The 22255-nt window shown below is 34.2% G+C and overlaps 1 protein-coding gene across 1 annotated transcript in view; it reads left to right on the forward strand.

Moving 5' to 3' along the window:
* The window catches only part of Chsy (Chondroitin sulfate synthase), a 404851-nt gene that overhangs the window by 339836 nt on the left and 42760 nt on the right, over positions 1-22255 (forward strand). The window contains exon 5 of the mRNA XM_075353683.1: positions 1682-1822. Coding sequence (XP_075209798.1) covers positions 1682-1822 — 141 coding nt within the window. The remainder of the gene's footprint in view (positions 1-1681; positions 1823-22255) is intronic.

Genomic DNA, 22255 nt, shown 5'->3' on the forward strand with positions numbered 1-22255 from the left:
GAATATACGCAATACTTATTTCTTAGTTATTGTGTTGACTAACAAGAATCGCAGCGTAAGCAGAGATCTTAAACTAGATCCTCTTAACCATGACTTGCAACTAAAAAGTAATATAAATTTTATGACGCTCGTGGAGAATTCGTTAAAATGTAATTATTATTTTATTATTATTTATTTTTTTTTAATATTGATGTATAAAAGAAATATCCACCGGTATTCATTTCAGAAATAGCACGAGTAATTAAAAAGAATTTTCTACCTTTAAAAAAAAACATTTTCAATTTATTTTAAGAGTTGATTAAGTAAAATTATTGTATCTGGTTTTATATACGGTCATCAACCTAAAAGTTTGGTTTGACCTCTGATAGGTTAAAAGTGTAAATCTTAGGTATCTTCTGATAGGTATAAATCTTAGAAGAATTATTGGAAGTAATGTATTTAGCCGCAGTATTTATTAAAAATGTCTAATTTTTCCCATTCATAAGTATATAAATAATAATAAAAAAATAAGGATATTTGTTAAAAAAATGTGTTTTACTTTATCTTATAATTTTGAAAAAAAAGCGCGTAAATTTTGATAAAATAGGGAAGATTATAAAAATTAAAGTATATTAATTTTAAATAATAAATCAACCGAAACCGATAATAACTGAATATTTATTTTAAAATATAGTTTTTTTAATCTATACGAACAAGATCAAGAAATTTGAAAAACCTATAACTTTCTTTTTCTTTGATTATCGGAAGTTAAAAGTAATGTATTTTCAAAGCATTTTAAATGACGTTATCGTATTTACATGCTTATCATTCCATAAATTAAAGGTTTTTTTTTTATTGTTTAAAATCGTTTCTTCGTTCTTTTTAAAAGGATTAATTTGCAGATAATATCCTTTTTCGATTCCATTTCTGCTCCAATAGTAATTAAGGAGTGCCTGTCAGTAACAAGAACAAATTTTCATTCGATCTATTGTCCGAATAAATGTGAAAGGAATTCTCATGCAGAATAATCGAATACGTTTGTTGCTAATCGATCATATTGTTTAAATTATACGTAATTATTATAAATGTTATGTAAGTTGTTTATATGTTTCTAATTGAAAATTATCAAACTAAAATATCATTTTATATATAACAAATATTTTTTCTCTTTAAGTATTATAATAAAACAGTTATCGGTGACCTTATACTGATCGAAATTCACTCCCAAGAGTTATTCTAAAGAATAATAAGCTCCCATAGATTTACTAATGAAAATGAGGAGAAAAGTGATTTCCCAGTGAGTTCTTTACTGAGTATAATATGTTTTTGCATATCAGCGTACTAGTTTTTTTTTTTAGAAATACAGGTGATATTTAATAGTATAAGCGAAACACGTTTACTCTGTTCATGAGACTAGTTTACTAAAATGTTGTCGGGGAAAGATGGTCAAACTGGTGTTTCTTGTACCTTAGATTTTTAAGTGCTTCGCATTCATAGAAATAGATAGGAGTATATAATGTAAAACGACAAAATTAATTACCTTTTTCTCAAATACAATGTTTCTCAGAAATGTATTTATAAATTCTGTCTTTTATCAGTAGAAAAAATATTTTCTATTCCTTTTTTAAATAAATATTACTATCTTTTTATAGTACTGGAACATTTTTTTTTCTTTCAGAAATTAATTAAATTTTTTTTTCAGATGCAGACAATATTATATCACAATTCAAGCGGTGTAGATGCATTTACTGGTAATCTGAAATTGAAGGAAGTACACCGAGCGATTACATTGCATCCAATTAAACAGCACTATCACCTGTACCGCATTCATAATTATATGAAGGTAATAATAATAATAATAAAAATAGGCTTTTATTGATAAGTTTGATTTTTCTATTATCTCACTACTATATAAAAAGATATCTTTTCCGTTTGTTCCTGATAGCCGCGAAAATTACCGAACCAATCATTACGAAATTTTAACTGTACCTTTATTATAATCCCTGGAATGTTTACTGACCCCACTAATGAATAAATTATAAATAAATAAATAACCTAGAACTTCTTTTACTAAATTTAATGTGGTTAAATAATGGATAGATATTTTCTATATCGATTTTCATTGTCTACATTGACTTTCATGCTTAACTGTACTTTAATGTAATTTTAAAAAGTCCCTTTAGGCACGCCAGAAGGCGGAGGTAGATTTCACCGGTTCTAAGTAGGATATAAAAAATATTTCCATCTTAAAGTTAAGAAAAAACTTTAAATTAACTCAATACGACAATGGTTGCTTTTGAAAAAAGTTTCACATGTTTAGCATACGACAAGCCCCATCTTCTTACAATTCCAGCAATATTTTGGTCATCCCTTGCCGAAAGGATTGGTCATATCAAAAATTGTTTTAGATAATGTTTAGAGGAAAACAACCACTTGAAACCGATTCGGTACTAAGCCTATTAAGGGAAGTGTGATTGTTTTTGTCTTCGAAACCCCATTATTCCATCCCCTGGGCCAATGGTTGGTAATATCAAAAGCCCTTACTTAGATAAACTTTAGGTCATTATCAAAAGAATAGTAGGAACAAAAGAATTTTTTAAAGAACAAATTCGATATATTACTTAATAAGAAAGTTATAGCGTATTTTCTATTGAGTCCTGATGCTAGTCTGTGCCTGTTCCACTGATAATGAACAGGTAATTTTCCTACATACATTTGCAGCATTTCATAAGTAACCTCTTTTAGATAGATTTCATAAAAAAACTATTGTAATGGATACCACGATTCGACTTCCGGAAAATTTCGAAATATCTTCGCGTTTTACATCCCCAGACCCCAAAACCACCGTCAAGTTAAACGTTTATATATATATTTCACTTTCTTGTGGACGCGATAACTACCGTAATTTTGCACTAACCACTTTCAAATTGTTCCTTAAAAATATCTTGTCCCAAAATCTCGGTCGAGTTTGTTAATGGCCAAAATCGGACCATGGGGGGGGGGGAGAAATGTGGGGGATTTTTCGAAAAAAACAAAATATCGCTATAACTTTCTTATTAAGTAAAATATAGAATTCGTTTAAAGTTCTTACTATTCTTTGGATAACGGCCTACAACTTATGCAAGTAAAGTTTTTTGATATCACCAACCATTGGCTCATCGGGTTGTAAAAATGGGGTTTCGAAGACAAAAAAAAATCTGTGCCTCCCTTAATAGGCACAATATCGAATCGGTTTAAAGTGGTCGTTAGTCCTTTAAACATTACCTAAAAAGTTTTATCTGATACAATTTTTGACATGACCAACCCTTACGGCAAGGGATGGCCAAAATATTGCTGGAATTGTAAGAATACGGGGCTTGTCACATGCTAAACATGTGAAACCTTTTTTCACATGCAACTGTTGTCGTATTGAGTAAATTTGAAGTTTTTCTTAACTTTAAGATGGAAAGTTTTTTTATCCCCTACTTAGCACTGGTAAAATCTACCTTCGCCTTCCGGTGTGCTGAAAGGGAATTTTTTTAATTAAAATGCTTTTTAGTAACACTAATGTCCCAAAATAATGTCTTTATTACTATTTTTTTTTTTACATTTATTTCAAAAATTGTTTTAACTTACCGGGGATAAGTTAATAGTTTTCTTTCAAGTATACCAGAAAATTGAATAGACTTTCATCTGTATTTTTAATTTAATTCTACTCCCATAATTAATTTTATTTTTCTATTCTTCTTATAAAACGTTAAATAAATTCAGCAAGTGGACTTTTGACAATCTAATCTACATATGTTGACCAATCGGATTGGTCTATTAATGAACCCGTCTTCGCAAATTTGCTGATTTCGAAGCCAGAAGTTCCAAATTTTTTTATCCTAGTAAAGGCAGTTACTTTTATATGGATCTGAATGCTAGATCGTGGATACCGGTCTTCTTTAGTGGTTGGGTTTCATTTAAATATAAATCTTAGAAATGGTCGGCCTGAGACTGTACAAGACAGAAAAATATATCTACATATGTTAACTCGTCGTAAAGAAATCTTTCTAATTGTCGCATCACATTTTAAAGTGAAAAGAATTTATATATACTCGTATACACACACACACACACACACTTTTAAATAATTTTTGAGAATAAGAATGAAATTCATCAATATGAAGTAGCTTCTATTTAGCAATCAAGTGTACCAATTTTTTGTACACTATTCATACGCATCTTATCTCGTACCATGTAAAGTAGCTAAGATGTCCAAATCCCATACAATCGCAGAAAACCTCATTTTACCCGCTGTAATTTGATTCGGTCCGTGTTTTAATAGGCGTGAAAAGCAAAAAAATACTGGAAAGTCTCCGCCTTCTAACTTCATAATATCAAGACGAATCAATGACATGACTGCGTTCTAGTGAATTTTTTAGTATTCAATTTGATCAATCAACATTCGTGGCAAACATTTCTCAGTTCTTATATTTTGTGAAATATGAATGAGATAGGAACAGATCAAAGAAAATATGTTGTTTTTCAAATCAATACCTTGTCATGCAACAGGACAATGTATTTTTAGTGTATTTATGAAGCTACTAAAACCTATAACATAGATTGTACAAAACGTATTGCAGTATTTAGTGATGGTGTAGAGTCGAACAGTGGATTTCTGAAAAAATTAAAAGATAGTCTTATATCAAGAGCGGAATGGACGCACTGCTTCCTTCACACTACATTCTCTTGCTACAAAAATATATACCGGCAAATTTCAAATAATTTTTTTGCAAAGCTGTAAAAGTGGTTAATTTTATTAAAAGTTGACCATTACAAAATGGGGTGTTTGCTAAACTATACCTGAAATGGGCGAAAAGAAAAAATCTCTTCTTTTCAGAAGTCAGTTGGTTATCGCAGGGAAAAGTGTCCAATAAACGGGTGTTAACCCGTTTATTGGAATTGCTAGATGAATTAATATTATCTTTTCAAGATAAACAAAGTCTTTCTCAATAATGTGTATAAATTGCTGTTGGCTTACTTAGCTGATATATTTTCGTATTTAAACGTCTTCAATGTAAATTTACAAGGACGAGATAAAAACATTTTATTAACGATTCATGCTTTCATTAAGAAGATTAACACCTAATTACTCGCCTTCAAAGCAAAACATTGTTATGTTTCCACTCACTTCCGATTATATTTAGAAAAATTTAGATGAAGTCGGCACTATTATTCACCACACTTTGGAAGACGCATTTACGTGTGTTAAAATCCGGTTGCCGGAGTATTTTCTGGAAGATAAAGATGATTTCTCAAAGAGATGGGTACTGAAATAATTTAATGAAAACGTTGTTGCAGCTGCCAAGTTACCGGTTGAGATTCACAACCAAGTAAGTAAAATGTTTATCATAAATGATTTTTTTTTTCTTAAAAAATGATTTCATTATTATTTATGTGTAAAGTTGTAGGCTAATTTCGCGAAACGAAACGCTGACTTAGGGTATACTATAGAACCCACCGGGTTGGTCTAGTGATGAACTCGTCATTAGAAATCAGCTGATTTCGAAGGCGAGAGTTCTAAGATTCAAATCCTAGTAGGAGCAGTTGTTTTTATACGGATGTGAGTACTAGATCGTGGAAACCAGTGATAATTGGGTTTCAATTAACCACACATCTCGGGTTATGGTCGTCTTGAGACTGTACAAGACTACACTTCATTTATAATTATACATATCATTCTTATTTATCCTCTGAAGTAATTTCCTAGGCCTCTTTTTTAAGTAGCTGTGAAAAATTTTAAATTGCCGCCATTTTGGTTAGCGTTGACAAAGCCTGAAGATTTTTTTACCTCAAAATATATGTTTTTCAATGTCCTTTAAAATTATGTATCACAATTCTAGCCTTCTCGTTTATCATTTTTGAGTTGCTCTCTTGTAGACCTCAGGTATGACGTCTTATGTAAATGTATACCGTTTCGAGGTAGACAATTTCAAGTTTTCTATGTTTAGTTATTAAAAAATTTTTTAGGGTTTCCATACTTGTTAACACTACCTATATTATGTAATTTTTACAATATGTAAGCTTTTGAATTTTTAGTACGAATATGTTGCTTTTTCATCCAGAGATAACTACTGCTACGTATTAATTACGTAACGTCATTTATTGTTGAATCCTGATTCAGCATAATCATATTATACTTGTGTTTTACATTGACTAATTATTATTTTATTTACGTTTTTTTCTATTATTATAACGACACAGCAACTTTACAATCTCTCCAGCAAGATAATTGAACAATAAGTAAATAAGATCTATAATTGAATTAACATTAAGTAGTCATAGACCCAGCGGCTGGTGAATTAACGATAACAATGAAATGAAATAGAAGAGCACTTCGTACAGCCACACCATAAAGTCACCTAATTGAAACGATAAGGCAAACCAAGAATATTGTTCCTTAGCAATCTTGAAAAATCACTGATCGTGTTATCCAATAAATTGTTAATAAATCTAAAAAAAATTAACCCATCGGGTTGGTTTAGAGGTAAACTTGTCATAAATTTATGACGACATCATCAGCTAATAAGCTAAACGGATTATCCCGCTAATAAGCGGCATAGTCAGCTAATTAGCTGATTTCAAAGTCGAAGTTCTCCGGTTCAAATCCTAATAAAGGTATTTTATTCGGATTTGAATACTAGATCGTGGATACTGGTGTTCTTTCAGGAGTAGTCGACCTGAGTTTTTTCAAGACTACAAATTTACTGGTACAGTTACACTATACTAATAAATCGCTAATGACTTTAATTGTTGATGATACTATAAATTAATGTATTAAAAAAAAATCTAAAAATAATATTTCATATTTTAATAACCATTAATATTTAATTAAATTGAATAAATTATTGTTATCAATAATTTTATAATTGGAACTAATCGAATTATTCGTCATTTCTTTAGGGTAACTATACCAACAGGAAAATAAAGCTCGGTCAAAATTCCAAAACGAATTGTTCAAATTTTATTCGGTTTAATATTTTCCCCTGAAATACTTTATAAAGATACATATCTAGTGAATAAATCACAAAGAAAAATTTTTCCATAATATGAAGGAAGGAATGCCATTGAAACTTCAAAAACGTTTCAATTTTACTTCGATCATGATTTTTTTGCTTAACTCTATCAACCAACAAATAATTCATTAAAAAAATTATTGGTTTTCCAAAAAGATAAAGAAATTCATATTTCCGTTTGTAATGAGAATAAAAGCATACAAAGAAAATTCTAACAAATTTTATCTTAATATGAATTAAAAAAATTCATAAAAATAAGATCAGACGATTTAATTAATATATATATACATATATTCTTTAATTTTTCATTTCAATTTTTCAAAAATGCAATTTATTTAAATCATTTCTTTAAAATTTTTGCTAAAATTAATCGCTCAGTAATTGAACAAAAAATAAGTTTCCGCCTCTCTGAGGAGACAGTTTATGCTTCAAGGAGGAAAGAGCTCTATTTTTGATCAAAGTTATCCTCTATTTTAGGAGAGTTATTTAAAAATTTGTCTCGTTTAATTTTTTTTTTAACCCATTAGTTATGTCGTTATAGTGCTATCATAACAAGCAAAAATAAATCAATAAAGAAAAATAGTTTGGCTCTTAGGTAATGAAGCACGTTCTTAGTTTTAAATTATTTATTTCATGGGAAGTTATTTACCTTAATATTATTCTGCTTTTAAAAATTAAAATGCGTTTGAAAAATTGAATTTCAAAGTCTAAGTTAAGAAAAAAAAATGGTTAAATAAAAAAAGATCCACCAAGAGAATAAGTAAGAAGTCACCGATCAAATTTTCAGGAGATGAATTTTATAAGTTATTTCAAATTAAACAGATTTAAAACTACTTTAAAATAGAGAAATGTTTCTTTGTTGTGTTTTTTTCTTTAAATAATTTAAATAAGACTTACTGGATCAAAAAACGAAATTCTGGTTAAGAGTATATGGGAGGTATTTAATGCGGTAACAAGGGCCGTTGTTAGCTAGTAGGGGGGGGAGTGGGCAGGTGGAAGTTTTGTGTACGAAGAATTGGCTTTATTAAACTTTCTCATTGAGAAGATGTTTTTGTTAACGCAGGCAATCCCGAATTATGGAATATATTTGGAAACAGTTTAAATTGCACAGTAAATTGCACGATACTTATTTACTATAAGTAGTAGGATCAGCCGACGTATTTTTTCCGAAAATTTTAGGTGTTAAGATAATAGAAAGTAGATTAGGTTGGTGTCGGGTGGTCAAGGACAACGGATGGTTGATCGACGGAAGACAGGATGTCGCATTGAAGGACCTCACGGGAAGGTTTGCAGTCTCCAGACAACACCGAGGAGACGGGTTCGTTAGGGCTAGGGTGGGGGAGATGTACGTCTACTACTGCTACATCTCCCCCTAGTCTAGAGGGCTACGTGGAGTTCCTTAGCGGAGACGATATAAGAAGGGTTGGGGTTCCCACCCTGGTCGTGGGGGACTTCAAGGCGAAGAATGCTGAAGTTGGAGGAGGCGTGACGGACGAGCGACGAGAGGAGTTAGCGGGTCTAACCGCCTCGCTCGGGCTGGTCAGCCTTAATGACGACACCCCTACATTCTGGAGGGGCGTCAGAGGTTCGGTCCTTGACCACGTGTACATCTCGGACACGGCGGTTCGGCGCGTGATCGACTGTAGAGTCATGCAGGAGGAACTGGGCAGTGACCACAGAGGTATATGGATTGAACTGGGTGACCCACGACCAGCGGATAGACAAGCGGCATTCGTTGTCGGCGACCGACACCTGCCGGGGCTCCGGCGACGGCTGGCCGGCCGCTTCGCCGAAGAATACCCTAGTACTCCGGAGGAGCTGATGGGGGCGGTACAACAAGCCTGTGAGGACGAGCTCGTAGTCGGCCGGGGCCCGCGACGAAGAGTGTACTGGTGAACCGCGGCGATCGGATAAATGAGGGCCAACGTTCAACGCCTTCGGCGTCGTCTCAACAGGAGTAGAGCTAGGGAGAGGGACGACGCCGAGGAGCTGGCGCGTGACCTAAAGGCGGAACGGAATCGTATGAAAAGGGAGATCCGGAAGGAGAAGAACGAGTCGTGGAGAAGACTTCTCGACGAGCTGCAGGATGACCCTTGGGGGCAAGCCTACAAGCTTGTCACCAAGGGGTTGGGAAGGAGGCTGCCGGTCATCGCCGGGGACATGATCGCTGGAATAGTCGACTCGCTCTTCCCCAGTCTACCGGAGGTGGAATGGAGAGTGGCGCCGATGGACGACGTCAGAAGGATCTCCCTTCCAGAACTCCAGGGAGCCGCCGCGAGGATTAACACCAAGAAGAGCCCGGGCCCGGACGGGGTGCCGGGGGCGGTGGCTCGGATGGTCGTGGAGGCGTTCCCGCTGTTGGTGCTGGAGTGTATGAACAGTGCCTTCGTGCAGGGCGTCTTTCCGGCTTGCTGGAGGGTCGCGCGCTTGGTCCTGTTGCCAAAGCCGGGCCGTGCTCTGGGCGATCCGGGAGCATTCAGGCCGGTGTGCTTGCTTAGCACACTGGGCAAGGTCTACGAGCGGATCGTCGAGGGACGGCTGACGGCGGAAGTGGTGGCGGGTGGTGGACTGAGGGGGTGGAAGTCATCGGCTTTGCAGATGACCTGGCCCTGCTAATAGAAGGTTCGACGGAGCGAGAGGTCGAAAGAAGAGGCAACAAGGCGCTACTGGACGTCCATCGCTGGATGGTGAACCACGGGCTGTCGATAGCCCCAGAAAAATCAGAGGCCGTCATCTTCGCTGGAAGGCGGCCTCTGGGAGACATACGGTTGGCTATCGACGGCACAGTTATTCGTAGAGTGCCAAGGGTCAAGTACCTTGGGGTCTGGGTGGACGGGAATCGTTCATTTGGGCCCCATGTCGTCGAAGCCATAACGAAGGGCGAACGCCTACTGGCGGCGATCTCTCGCCTCATGGCCAATACGGCAGGGCCAACGGAGAAGAAGAGGAAGGTCATCGCGACGACGGTGACTTCCGTGCTGCTCTACTCGGCCCCTGCGTGGAGCAGGGTGGTGTCGGTCCAGAAATACCGAAGGAAGCTGGAATCGGTTCATAGGAGACTGCTCCTGCGCACGTCCTGTGCGTACAGGACAGTCTCCTATGACGCGATCTGTGTCGTCGCGAGGTCCCCGCCCATCGACCTCATGGTGGAAGAACGGTGCATGAGGTTCGGCGGGATCTCGAAGGAAGAGGCGAGGGCGCAGATCCTGGACCGGTGGCAGGCGAGATGGGCGGTGAGCCAGGTGGGCCAATGGACCAAACGTCTGATCCCGGACGTGAGGGCTTGGGTGGGGAGACGACATGGAGAAGTGGATTACTTCCTCACCCAGTTGCTCACGGGACACGGCGATTTCGGCAGTTACCTGCACAGGTTTAAGCGCAGAAGATCGGCGAGGTGCAGGTACTGTGACGAAGTGGACACGGTCGAACACACCTGGTTCGAGTGTGTCCGGTGGGACGCTGCGAGGAGAGCGGTGGCGGCGTTCGCACCCGACGATGTGGTCAGGCGTATGGTCAGGTCCCAGGAGGAGTGGCAGGAGATGGCGAACCTGGCTCATCAAATTCTGGATACCAAGGCCAAGGACTAGCCCCCGAGATTGCGTGCACGCCTCTAGAGAGTGAATGCGGATCTAATGTTGGTGTCGACGGACGGCGAATGTTTTCTTTTGTATCATTGGTTAGGATAAGTTATAATTAAGTATGGTAGGATAAGTTGTTTCTCGTTTTTATTGGAGGTGGAAGATTTCGCCTTCAAAAAAATAAAAATAAATAAATAAATAAAATAATATTATGGTGTTTAGGTTAGTAATTTGTTTTTTTTTTTCATTTTAAATTGGTATTATTATTGTTGTAGATGCTTATACGCTACGGTGTTCTGGTTCGGGCATGATCAAGAGTGGTCGGACCAGTCACTTGCAATGTAATTGTACGAACGGCTACGTATTGATGAAAGGTTGTTGTTTTAAATTATGTGGTGTCATTATATTGTATGCAGACATCTTGCGTCGTAGGACGCATAAAAAAAAAGAGCCTCAAAACATTCTGGAGGCTGGGGTTGAATCGTGGCGACGATTAGGGCCCAGGGAGGTAGCCTTATTGCCTAGAGTGTTCTGGCCCCATATTATGGAGTCGGGGCTCCCCGATGAACCATCATCGGGGTCCAATTAAGGACCCTCAGGTGTGAGAGGAACGCGAGGGGGCAGCGGTGCGCGGAACGCGTGCCGGCTGCAAGTAGGATAGGGACGGGGAGGGTAGCCCCATAGCGGAGGAGTGGGTTGGCCGCCCAGAAGAGGTGGTTGGCCCGTTCTGACGAGGCTTTGGGGACCCCGGCAGGAGATCCTCCGATAGGAGGCAGATAGGGTGGGCAGAGACTGCTGCCACGACACTGCAAGGTGACTATGCTATGTCCTAACGGGCGGAGGCTGGTTGCCTTGGGGTGTTTAATAAGATAAAAAAAAAAAAGATTAGGTTGGTGTGCCGGCCTCCGTGGCGCGAGTGGTAGCGTCTCGGCCTTTCATCCGGAAGTCCCGAGTTGGAAACCCGGTCAAATATGGTATTTTCACACACGCTACAAATCATTCATCTCATTCTCTGAAGCAATAAAAGAGATTATGTTGATGTAAGGATTGGATGGGCTGAGTGAAAAATATGGCTATGAAATGTGCGAGGATAAATCGCTATTGTGAAGTGAACAACTTGATTTATTAGAAAAAAGTCAATTACATTAAATCGTTAGGTGAATTTTGGTATTAAAATTGTATTGTAGGTGTATGGTGAATGTGCTTATTATATAATTTAAAGGAAAAAGAAAACATGGTGCGTTTTATTTGAAGGTGTCCAGTGCTTGGTGAGTTATGAAAAGCTAAGTTAGAAATCAGAGATTTAAATCTCCAGCAGGTAATTGTATTATTAAATGGCAGGAAATGGAAGGGAATGACTGTTTGTTAGAATGGCGTGAGAATGCCGAGAAAATTTAATACAGGAATATAATACACAATAAGTTTATATGTATAAGACTAAATTCGTTAATACGTGGAAAAATATTTACAGAAAATATTTGTCTATTATCTAGTTCTTTCATAGACTGTCAATAAATTATAATAAAATTTATAAATAAATTAATTAAATTCAACCTTAAATTATTATTATTGTTAATTTATATTATAAAGTTAATTTAATTTGTTATTTATGCTATTATTCGTTAATTTCATGGTTTATTGTGAAATTGATATTGCGATTTATTACATTAATTTTACTAAAAATTATATATATGTCATTATTTGTATTTTGATTAAAAATAATTAAAATAAATCAACGTATTGCCCTATATTCGTTTGCGTTGTCTTTTCTAGCTCTTTCGGTCATTCGACCATCCTCAGGAAAAGTTATTCTATTTGAGATCATTAAAATTAAATTATGTACAACGTAAATTTATAAAATGTTAAAATCACAACTGTTCGTCAAAGTATAAAGTTAGTCATTTCTGTTACGTAAGAAGGTCGCAGTTGTTATGAATATTAGTGGTTGGAAGGAAACCGTTTAGATATCCTGATAATTATTAATTATTTGTTTAAATAAAATATCTTCCTCGAATCCGGTCTGCTCATTGATTAATTTCTTGTTATAATAGTATATATTGAATTTTTACAGGATACTGGTTTTATAAAAGTCGTTAGAAATATCTAATATTTTAATAAAATTATCAGGATTGTAGTGTTTATTTTTTAATATTGTGTCTAGCATAATTTGATTTATCCAAGTATCCTTTCTTTATATTGTTAATGTGCTCTTTGGATCTAATAGAAAAAGAACGGTTGGTCATACATATGTATTCTAAATGGCTGTCTTCACATTTCAGACTATAGACTCCTTGTTTATCTAAGATATTTATATTTTTGGAGTTCGCTGTTTTAGTATGATCGTTATTGTTTATAAAATTTATTATTTTATTTTTGGTGGTGTATGTTGTCTTTAGATTATAAGTTTTATATATTTTATCAAAATATTTATAAAATGGGTAAAATTCTATTTTTATATACATATAAGATATTTCAAAGTCATTAATTTTATGTTGTCTTATATATATATATATATATATATATATATATATATATATATATATATATATATATATATATATATGTGTGTGTGTGTGTGTGTGTGTGTGTGTGTGTGTGTGTGTGTGTGTGTGTGTGTGTGTGTGTGTGTGTGTGTGCGTGCGTGTGTGTGTGTGTGTGTGTGTGTGTGTGTGTGTGTGTTACGGTAAACCCCCGAATACCGGTAAATCCTAAGTTTTACCCGTAAATTTTAACATTTACCAAGTTACTTTGTAAAAGTCGGAAAAATTCTTGAAAAATTTAATTCGGACTTTAACCAAATCGTGTTGGTCATTGTTGACAATTACCATATTCTGTTAGTAAAAGTTGACAATTCTATAACGAGATCACTTCTAAATAGGAAAGAACATGAATTGAAATCGAATCTATGCCAGTTATGTGTGTAGTTTACCATAATCAAATTTTTTAGTTCAGAATATAACAGTAAAAATATACAGAGTGCTTGCTGCATAAGGATAAGCCAGATTCTTGCGGGATTCTTGCAGATTAGAAAATCACATTAAATTTAATGAAATACATAACTTTCTGAAGAAGTCGATATTAAAATCGAAATTCAGTATTCCTCAAACTATCAAAACTTTGTTAAATAGGTAAAAGTTGGTTATTCCCTTTAATTTTATTATCGAATTATTTTTTTTTTTTTGTATGTTAGGCTAATAGTAGAAATCGGTATTTTATAAACAATTTAATAAATCACTTAATAGAATGAAGGTGAAATATATTCTCATGATTTAATTTATTTTTGATGTATTGTCGCGTGTTCGTGGTTCGACAAGGATGTTGAGAGTTTAATGAAAGTAAAACATTCGTTGTAAATACAATTTATTAATCTCCAAGTATATAAAAATAAAATAAAAGGTAATAATCATGAATATATATATATATATATAAAAGATTAAAATAGTAATTCAAATAAAAATAAAATTGTTTTAATAAAAATTAGATTATAAATACCAAAATACCATCCGATTTATTAAAAAAATTATGACTAGAAGAATCCCTTTGTTGTTCCTTCTAGATTCTTCTTTCTTTATTTTCTCCCTTTTATTTCTTTCTGGAAGAAATCTGTTACACTATGGGTCTGAAAGGTTTAAGTCGAGATATCTCGATTTTTTATGATTTTATTAACTGTGCTACATATCTTGTGCAGAAACTCACATTACCTGCCCTACATATAACATCATCTAATGTGACGCCTACATATAGAATATCAAGATTCCCACCGTATCTATCTACCCAACAGACGGCGAAAAAAATTTTTTTTGTCAATTCTAACCAGTTTTTGGTGTCTAAAAAACTTTTTCAACATCATGGTACCATCGTTAAAAACAGCTGCATCGATTGCAACAAGGTTTATTTCAATATTATGCGCCAACATAAAAAAAAAGAATGAATCGAATATAAAACCTCCTTTTATGAAGTCGGTTAAAAATAAAATTTAAGTAAAACAATTCCAAAATCCGTTTTTTTTTGTTTTTTTAATTTACTTTTTAAATATTTATATTTCTGACATAATTTCGTTGGAAATAGATTAGTTATTTAAACGTTATGTCCAAACATTCAATTTTTTTAAGATAGATTTAATACCAATATTGAGAAAAGTCATCAAAATATTATGTACGATATATTTAATTATTATTATTTGTTATTTTTATTTACGTGAAAACCGTTAATAATTAAAAAAAAAATAAAAATAAATTAATATTATTTATTTTTGTCATTATAAGGGCACAGAGGATAACCCCCAAACTTGTTCAGTAATATAAGATGTATTTTATCTATAAAAATAATAATTAAATAAATAATATTAAAAAATAAATAAAAATGAAAATAAATTAATGATTGAAAAAAAACAACAAATAAATTAGAACGAAAGAGGAAAAAATAGCAAGAAATATAAATAAATTGCAATAAAAAGGAAGATATTAATCTGTCCGATGGAGATTGGTAATGAAAGCTCAACATACTAGTAAATAAATTTTTTTTCGACAGGAAATTGATAAATATAATATTTTTATTTATATTAAATAACTGTAACAACTTTTGTTAATCTATTACAAGTACCAACGTTTATTTATTGAATCAAATTCAAAACTCATTGTTTACTTTTATTCCCAGCTGAAAGTGATTAGAAATGTTTTACAATTCTTAACATTTGATAAACCAATAACAGAAATTTTACTTTTTCGTACTTCATGTTTCTCTTTTTTGAACCTATTATTCAGGTAATAAATTAAAAAAAAAAGATGATTTTATAAATTTTGACAAGATGCTTATTACTACAGGATTTTATTCTGAAGCGAAGTTGTTCTGCCGTCTGGCAAGTCTCCTTTCATAACTAACCCGATTCTTCTTGTTTTTTTGCCAAGTATTTTCCATCCACCTCGATAACATCAATTAGGTTAAACCTTCTTTCTTCTATTGTTCCCTCTAGAGCATCTTTAAAATTTATTTCTTAACCAATACAATAGCCAATTTCTTTTCTTTTTTTTTGTTCTTTATTAATTATTTTTCTGTGTTCTCGAATTCTGTTCACCACTTAATTTTTCATTTTATATCTACTGTTTTTTATATCTACATTTCTATTTCATTCTTCTTTTTCATTAGAGTCCATGTTTCTTTTTCAATAGTGCCGCGATTTAAAAAAAAAAAAAAATTTTGATAACTGTTATCTTAGATTTTTATACAGATGCATAGACAGCCTTCTTTCATATTAAAAATCCATTTTCCCCTGGCAATTCATTTCGCTGCCACAATTTTCGAATGTGAGGAAATTATATACAACATCTCCTAATCGCTTTCCGGACTTTTTCTATTATTTGTTCTACAAACATGCCTTTCTCTCATTTGAATGGTAAAAATCGTACAGAAAATTAACAACATATTTCGAAAAAATAAAGAGCGGAATATTAATTAATGTGAACAGTTTTTATTTGATATTGTAAACAGTCTTATATCATTAAATTGCGAGTAATTAATCGTCAGACAAGTCGTGATGGATTAAAGAAATTAGTACGTTTACCACATAGGTGCAAAGATCAATTGCTTATTTGTCAACGAAAGACATCAATTCAAATACAGTTCTATTGTTAAAGGACTCAAAATATGTTTAGTATTTATAGTAGGGCACACATAGTAAGAGTTAACAAGTACCTTAATAATTTTATATTTTCTAAATGGCCTCAGGTGCCGGAAATTCATCCTAGAAGCTTAAGACGTTAAAATTGAGAACAAAATACGTAACAAATTTTTTTCATCTCATCGGTATATTTCAAAATATTTATTTTTTTGTTTTTATTTTATTCTATATACTAAAATTGCATTATTATTTAAAGTAAAAATAAACACGTAAAAATTAATAGCGTTTGTTAATGTCTGAATCAGTAATTCACGCCTAACCAACCGGGTTAGTCTAGTGGTGAACGCAAATCAGCTGATTTTGAAGTCGAGAGTTCTCATTGTTCAAATCCTAATAAAGGAAAATTACCTTTATGTAGATTTTAATACTAGATCGTGGATACTGGTTGATTGTTCAGTTTCAATTAACCACACATCTCAGGAATGGTCGACCTGAGACTGTTCAAGACTACACTTCACTTACATTCATACATATCATCCTCCGATGTAATGCCTTATGATGTTTCCGGAGACAAAGCAGAAAAAGAAAAAAGTTATTTACTTCCTAAATTTATTTACATTTCATAACTAAATTTTCCCTTCTCTATTTACATTAAAATACATTTTATATTAAAGATTTAAACCTATTTTGGTTCATTAGGATTTTCTAATTGAAAATTAAAGATCATAAAACAACACAGTGAAAATTACAAATAGTATAAATATATTTTTTCCTCTGTTTAGTTTCCGAGAATTACCGTCAGATATTACTTCAGAAGATGAATGAGGATGATATATTAGTGTAAGTGAAGTATAGTCTTGTACAGTCTCAGGTCCACCATTTCTGAGATGAGTGATTAATTGAAACCCAACCACCAAAGAACACCTAGTAGGTATTCACGATCTAGTATTCAAATCCGTATAAAAGTAACTGCCTTTACTAGGATTTGAACGTTGGAACTCTCGACTTCGAAATCAGCTGATTTGCGAAGACGGGTTCACCACTAGACCAACCCGGTGGATTCAACTATTTCATCTAGGCTTAAATAATATATGTATGTATATATACAGTTCATTATTTAGTTCAGTACTAAGTAAATTTTTTCCGGGTTAATTTTTATTATAAGTTTACATAACGGTTATTGTAGATTTTGATGTAGCATTTCATCTTTGCCAATCCTACAACAGTTTTTTTTAGTACTATCTAAAACCACCTTCCATCTATCAGCGTCACAATTTATTTATTTAAACAATATTAAATTTTAATATTACATCAACCCATTTAGTGCTAGAATATGTTAAAAAATATATACCAACTGTGCCACACATTTTTTCAATGGTGAGTGCCTAAAGTGATATGCTGTTTTTGGCGATTTTGTAGAGTTTTACAAAAAAATTCATAACTTCATTATTTATTCATCAATTTAAACAATTTTTTTTGGATCAGCTCATAATTAATTACTTTATAACACAACATACCTTACTTTACCATATAGTAAAACATTAATACATAGTAATAAAGAAATTTACTTACTGTAAAAAAATTTTCCGAATTTTCCAAAAAATTGTAGAAAATGCTACGCAAAAAACTATTTATCAAAATAAATCGTACATTTCACAAAAGCCATATTAAATTTTGTATATACATACCGAATTTGAAACACTTCTTTCATAAATATAAAATTCATGCCTACGTCCTTTTATAAAGTGCCCTCGTCCTTTTATAAACGTCGAGATTTCGTGTGTAAAGTGCCAGCGTACATATATAGGGTCGTCACAAAAAAAATTCATAAAAAATACAAATCATATTTTACCAAAGAATTTATAGTTCTCTGAATAAGGAAAAAAACTCTCTTTAATACACACTTTATATCGTGAATATAAGCTTTATGTGTTTTCGATATAAAAATCGATATATCACGCAGTCCAATCGCTGATGTTTACTGCTGTCATTCGTCAGTTGTTTGTTTGGTTTTTTCCTTGGTTTCCGTAGGGGGAGGAAAAAGCTCTGCCAGCCGCCGTCAGGCTCGCACTGATGGCAGTGCGGGGCTCTAACCCGCTAACAAACCTCCCCTCTTATCATGCAGGGGCCGGATCTAAACTATATGGTATATACAGCCGCTACATGATCACCCAGGCACTCTACTATCCGAATCTTGCGTCCCCAGGGGGCCAATCGACGAGGGACAACTCCGAGGGGCCCCCAGAAGCTGGGCCTCCTTGAGCACCTGTCATCAAACTCCATGTCTCTATCGATCCACATCTTCTCAGTCTGCCGTCGCCTTTCCTCATTGGCCTTCTCTCCTATCGTTAATGTGGGATGTCGAGACACACTCCCATTTGTCGCTATTGCTGAGCATCACCTCGATTATATTGTTGGCCCCCTTCACACCCTGAACCTCGAGCACTACTCACGCCATCTAGGGTAAAAGAACACCACATACTCTGTTGTATCCAGCCCGCCGCAATCATGAAAGCGACTTGTATGGCATCTGCCCATCCTGTACAGATAGTTCCGGAAACACCCATGTCCAGACAGATACTGGGTGAATTCGTAGCCTGTATTACTGTGCTTTCTCTCCACCCAGTTACTGAGGTCGCCGTCGAGCCCATAGGTCCTTCTTCCTTTGTTGTCCGAATCCCGCCATCTGTCACGCCAAGCAATGTAGAGACCGTCAGTTGCTTCCTTTCTGTCCTGTCCGGTCACTATTGAAGATCTCATTTGCGCTTGTAAGTCTTTCTTTGTTTTTGGCGGTCTTTGTGCTTAGCGTGTGATGTAATTTTATGGTATATCGTAGTTTTTGTTTATATTATAAATATGAAGCGTTGCAGGTCGCCATTAAGTGATAATACGATAAGAAACGGGTACTTTTCGTTTCTTCCCCCCAAAATTTTTAAGTTTTTCGCCTGGAATTAACTCAAAATAGCAGGAAATATTAATATTAACAATACCCGTGTTGGAAAAATAACCTCATAACCCGGTATAACAATTTATATTTGTTTATTTTATAAATATAGTCTAACCAAACTTAACCTACGCTTGGCTAACCTTGACTAATTAACAGTAATGTTTTGAGTACTTAAATAATAAATTCTCTAATTATCGTAATTATTTATCATTACTAATTATTAATAATCAAAACATTACTGTTAATTAGTCGAGGTTAGCAAGCAGACCAAGCATAGGTTAATTTTAAAGCGTAGGTTAATTATATTTATAATTTATATCTATAATTATAAGCAATAATGTTTATATTTTTAATATGTAAAATATGTTAATATGGAGAATGTTTAAAATGACTGATATAAAACAGCATGTTAGTGAGTTAATGGGTTATTTCTCCAACCCGGTTATTGTTAATATCTATATTTTCTTCTATTTTGAGTTACTTCCAGGCAAAATCTTGCAAACTTTTGGGTTATTGTTAATATCAATATTTCCTGCTAGGAGTTTGGTAATATTGGTTACATAAGGTCATCAATATTGAAATCCTGATAAGAAGAGGCGCTCTTCGGGACAGAATACAGAAATTCGGCCTGCCGGACTCTGGTATGTGACTGAAATGTGGATTGCTGAACGATGCTTATCATGTGATGTGTGAATGTGCTTGGTATGACTTAATGCGCAAAGACCATTTTTCGGCTTGATATTATCGGATCGATACTTGATTTCAGTGTTAAATGGAAAATCCGGGCCGAATGGGTGTCGTAGAAAGTTTTATTGCATATTTGGCGAAAGAAAGGATCAGTGAAGGGGTGCGATGTTCTCTTGGGGTATCCTTCTTTCTGTTTATGTTTGGTTTTATTTTTATTTTGTTGCTGTTTTTGTTTCTGTTTGGTTATAGATTTTTTTTTTGTTTTTCGTTGGTTATGTTTTATTATTTATTGTTAGTTATATATTTTTTTTTTTTAGATTTTGTGTTGCGTTTTATGATTCATTGTGTGTCAAACTCATTTTTACCTTTCGGGTAGGTAGAGTTTAGTTCCTTCGTTCTTAGAAAGTCATTCAGGCTTGTTTGAGACTTGGCAAGATGTATTTTGTTTTGAATTTATGTTAGTAGTACACCGATGGGAATATCGGTTGTAGCATTCGAATCGGTGGCATCTAGGCTGAGGCTTGACTGAAAGATGTCATTGCCGAGGTACTGAACCTCCGGTAAAGCCTATAAGGGCTAGATACGGAAGGTGCGCCGTGGCGACCGAAACGTGGTGTGATGTCTTCCCCTATGGGGTAAAATTTCTTGCTATTTGGAGTTTGGTTTAATAAATGGTTATATCGGGTTATTGGGGGTTATTTCTCCAACATGGTTATTGTTAATATCAATATTTCCTGCTATTTTGAGTTATTTCCACGTGAAAAACTTGCAAACTTTTGGGGGAAGGAACGAAAAAGTACCAACAAACGTATTAGAAGACGAATATTTGAATGATAATTTCGTGAGTGATATTTCTAATTTTGAGAGCGGTTCAGGTAGTGATTGTAGTAGTTCAGTTGTAGATAACACGGATAGTGATCCTGACAACACACCTGAAGATAATTTAGCAAGACCATCTACAGCAGGGATTCGGTAAAGTAAATTTTCATAATTTTTTGTCTTCAGAATCGAAAGATGGCAGCAGGCTTAATGGTAAAAGTCATTTTATTCCCGTGCGTAGACAAAGAGGCAGGCCCCGATTAGCTAGTTTTGATGAAAATGAATCGGAAACTAAATCGGACAACAGTACTGAATGGGAAGTTGTGCAAGAAGATACTGATGGCTTCCAACATAATTTTAGTTTTCTAGATTAGCCTGGTACATAAACACTCTCCCCCATGAACCAGTTTTTTTATTTTCATACGTTTTTTACTGTTTCCTTTCTATATTCAACAGTAAAATACTCTAAGAATGCCGACAATTTGTAAATGTAAATAAAAACAAACTAAAAGAATGTAACCGAACAAAACAACGGAGACCAGTTACTGTTTTAGAAATACAAGCGTTTATTGCTGTACTGATAAACATGGGAGTAAACAAGAAACCACAACAATTTATAGACTGGTGGACTAATTCAATTAAAACGTAACAGATTTCAAGGTATCATTTAGTGCTTTCATGTTGTGGATACGACAACACTACCAAAACCATGCCAACGTAAATATAGTCCTTGTGCAAGATTTGCTCCGTTAGTTGAACATGCAAATAGATTTTGCAAATATCATTACACTCCCGGACAGAATTTATCAGTAGATAAGAGTATGATAAACACTAAAGCTCACTCTCAATTACTTCAGTAGTTGCCTAAAAAACATTTATTCACACACAGATAGTATGTGAAATTATGGATGTTTTGCGATACAGTAACCCAAAAAATATATAAAATTCTAAATTAAGAAATGTATTTATTTAAAAGTTAAATATTATCTACCTACCTTCCTCATTTATGTATTTACAATTAGCGTCTTAAACTCAAATATAAACATTTTATTATGAGGTTAAAAAATAAATTTTATAATATTTGTAAAATGAGGAAAATTGACCATGATTGAAGCTCCATAAATCTAGGATGGAAGCCAAATAAAGTTCAATTATAACTTAAAATGAATTAATTTCGGTTATCTTGTACCCTGCTGATATACCCTTTGTATTGTTTTTATACCCTAATGTATTGTATTAGGTACTCTTGTACCCTGTTGTATTGTTATTTTGGTTATCTTAGACCCTACTGATTTTTTGTACGGTAGGAAATCAACGTCATTATCCACCATCTACAACCTGCGTATAGGCCCCTAACAGAGAGACTTATTTTCCCTCAAACTCTATATCTTTAAGCATTATACTATAATTCTACGTGCATTTTTTTCGATTTAATAGTTCACAAATCTATTCGAAAAAGAATTCAATCATATTCAAGAACAACAACCATCCCTCACCAGATTCAAGAGAAAGTAATTTCCTGTTGCCTTATTCTTATTTGTTGTATATTTTTTAAACTATTAAGATAATTTATTGATATATTTTTATG

The sequence above is a fragment of the Lycorma delicatula genome, chromosome 1 (assembly GCF_047948215.1).
Source record: "Lycorma delicatula isolate Av1 chromosome 1, ASM4794821v1, whole genome shotgun sequence".
In the NCBI taxonomy this organism is placed as follows: Eukaryota; Metazoa; Arthropoda; class Insecta; order Hemiptera; family Fulgoridae; genus Lycorma; species Lycorma delicatula.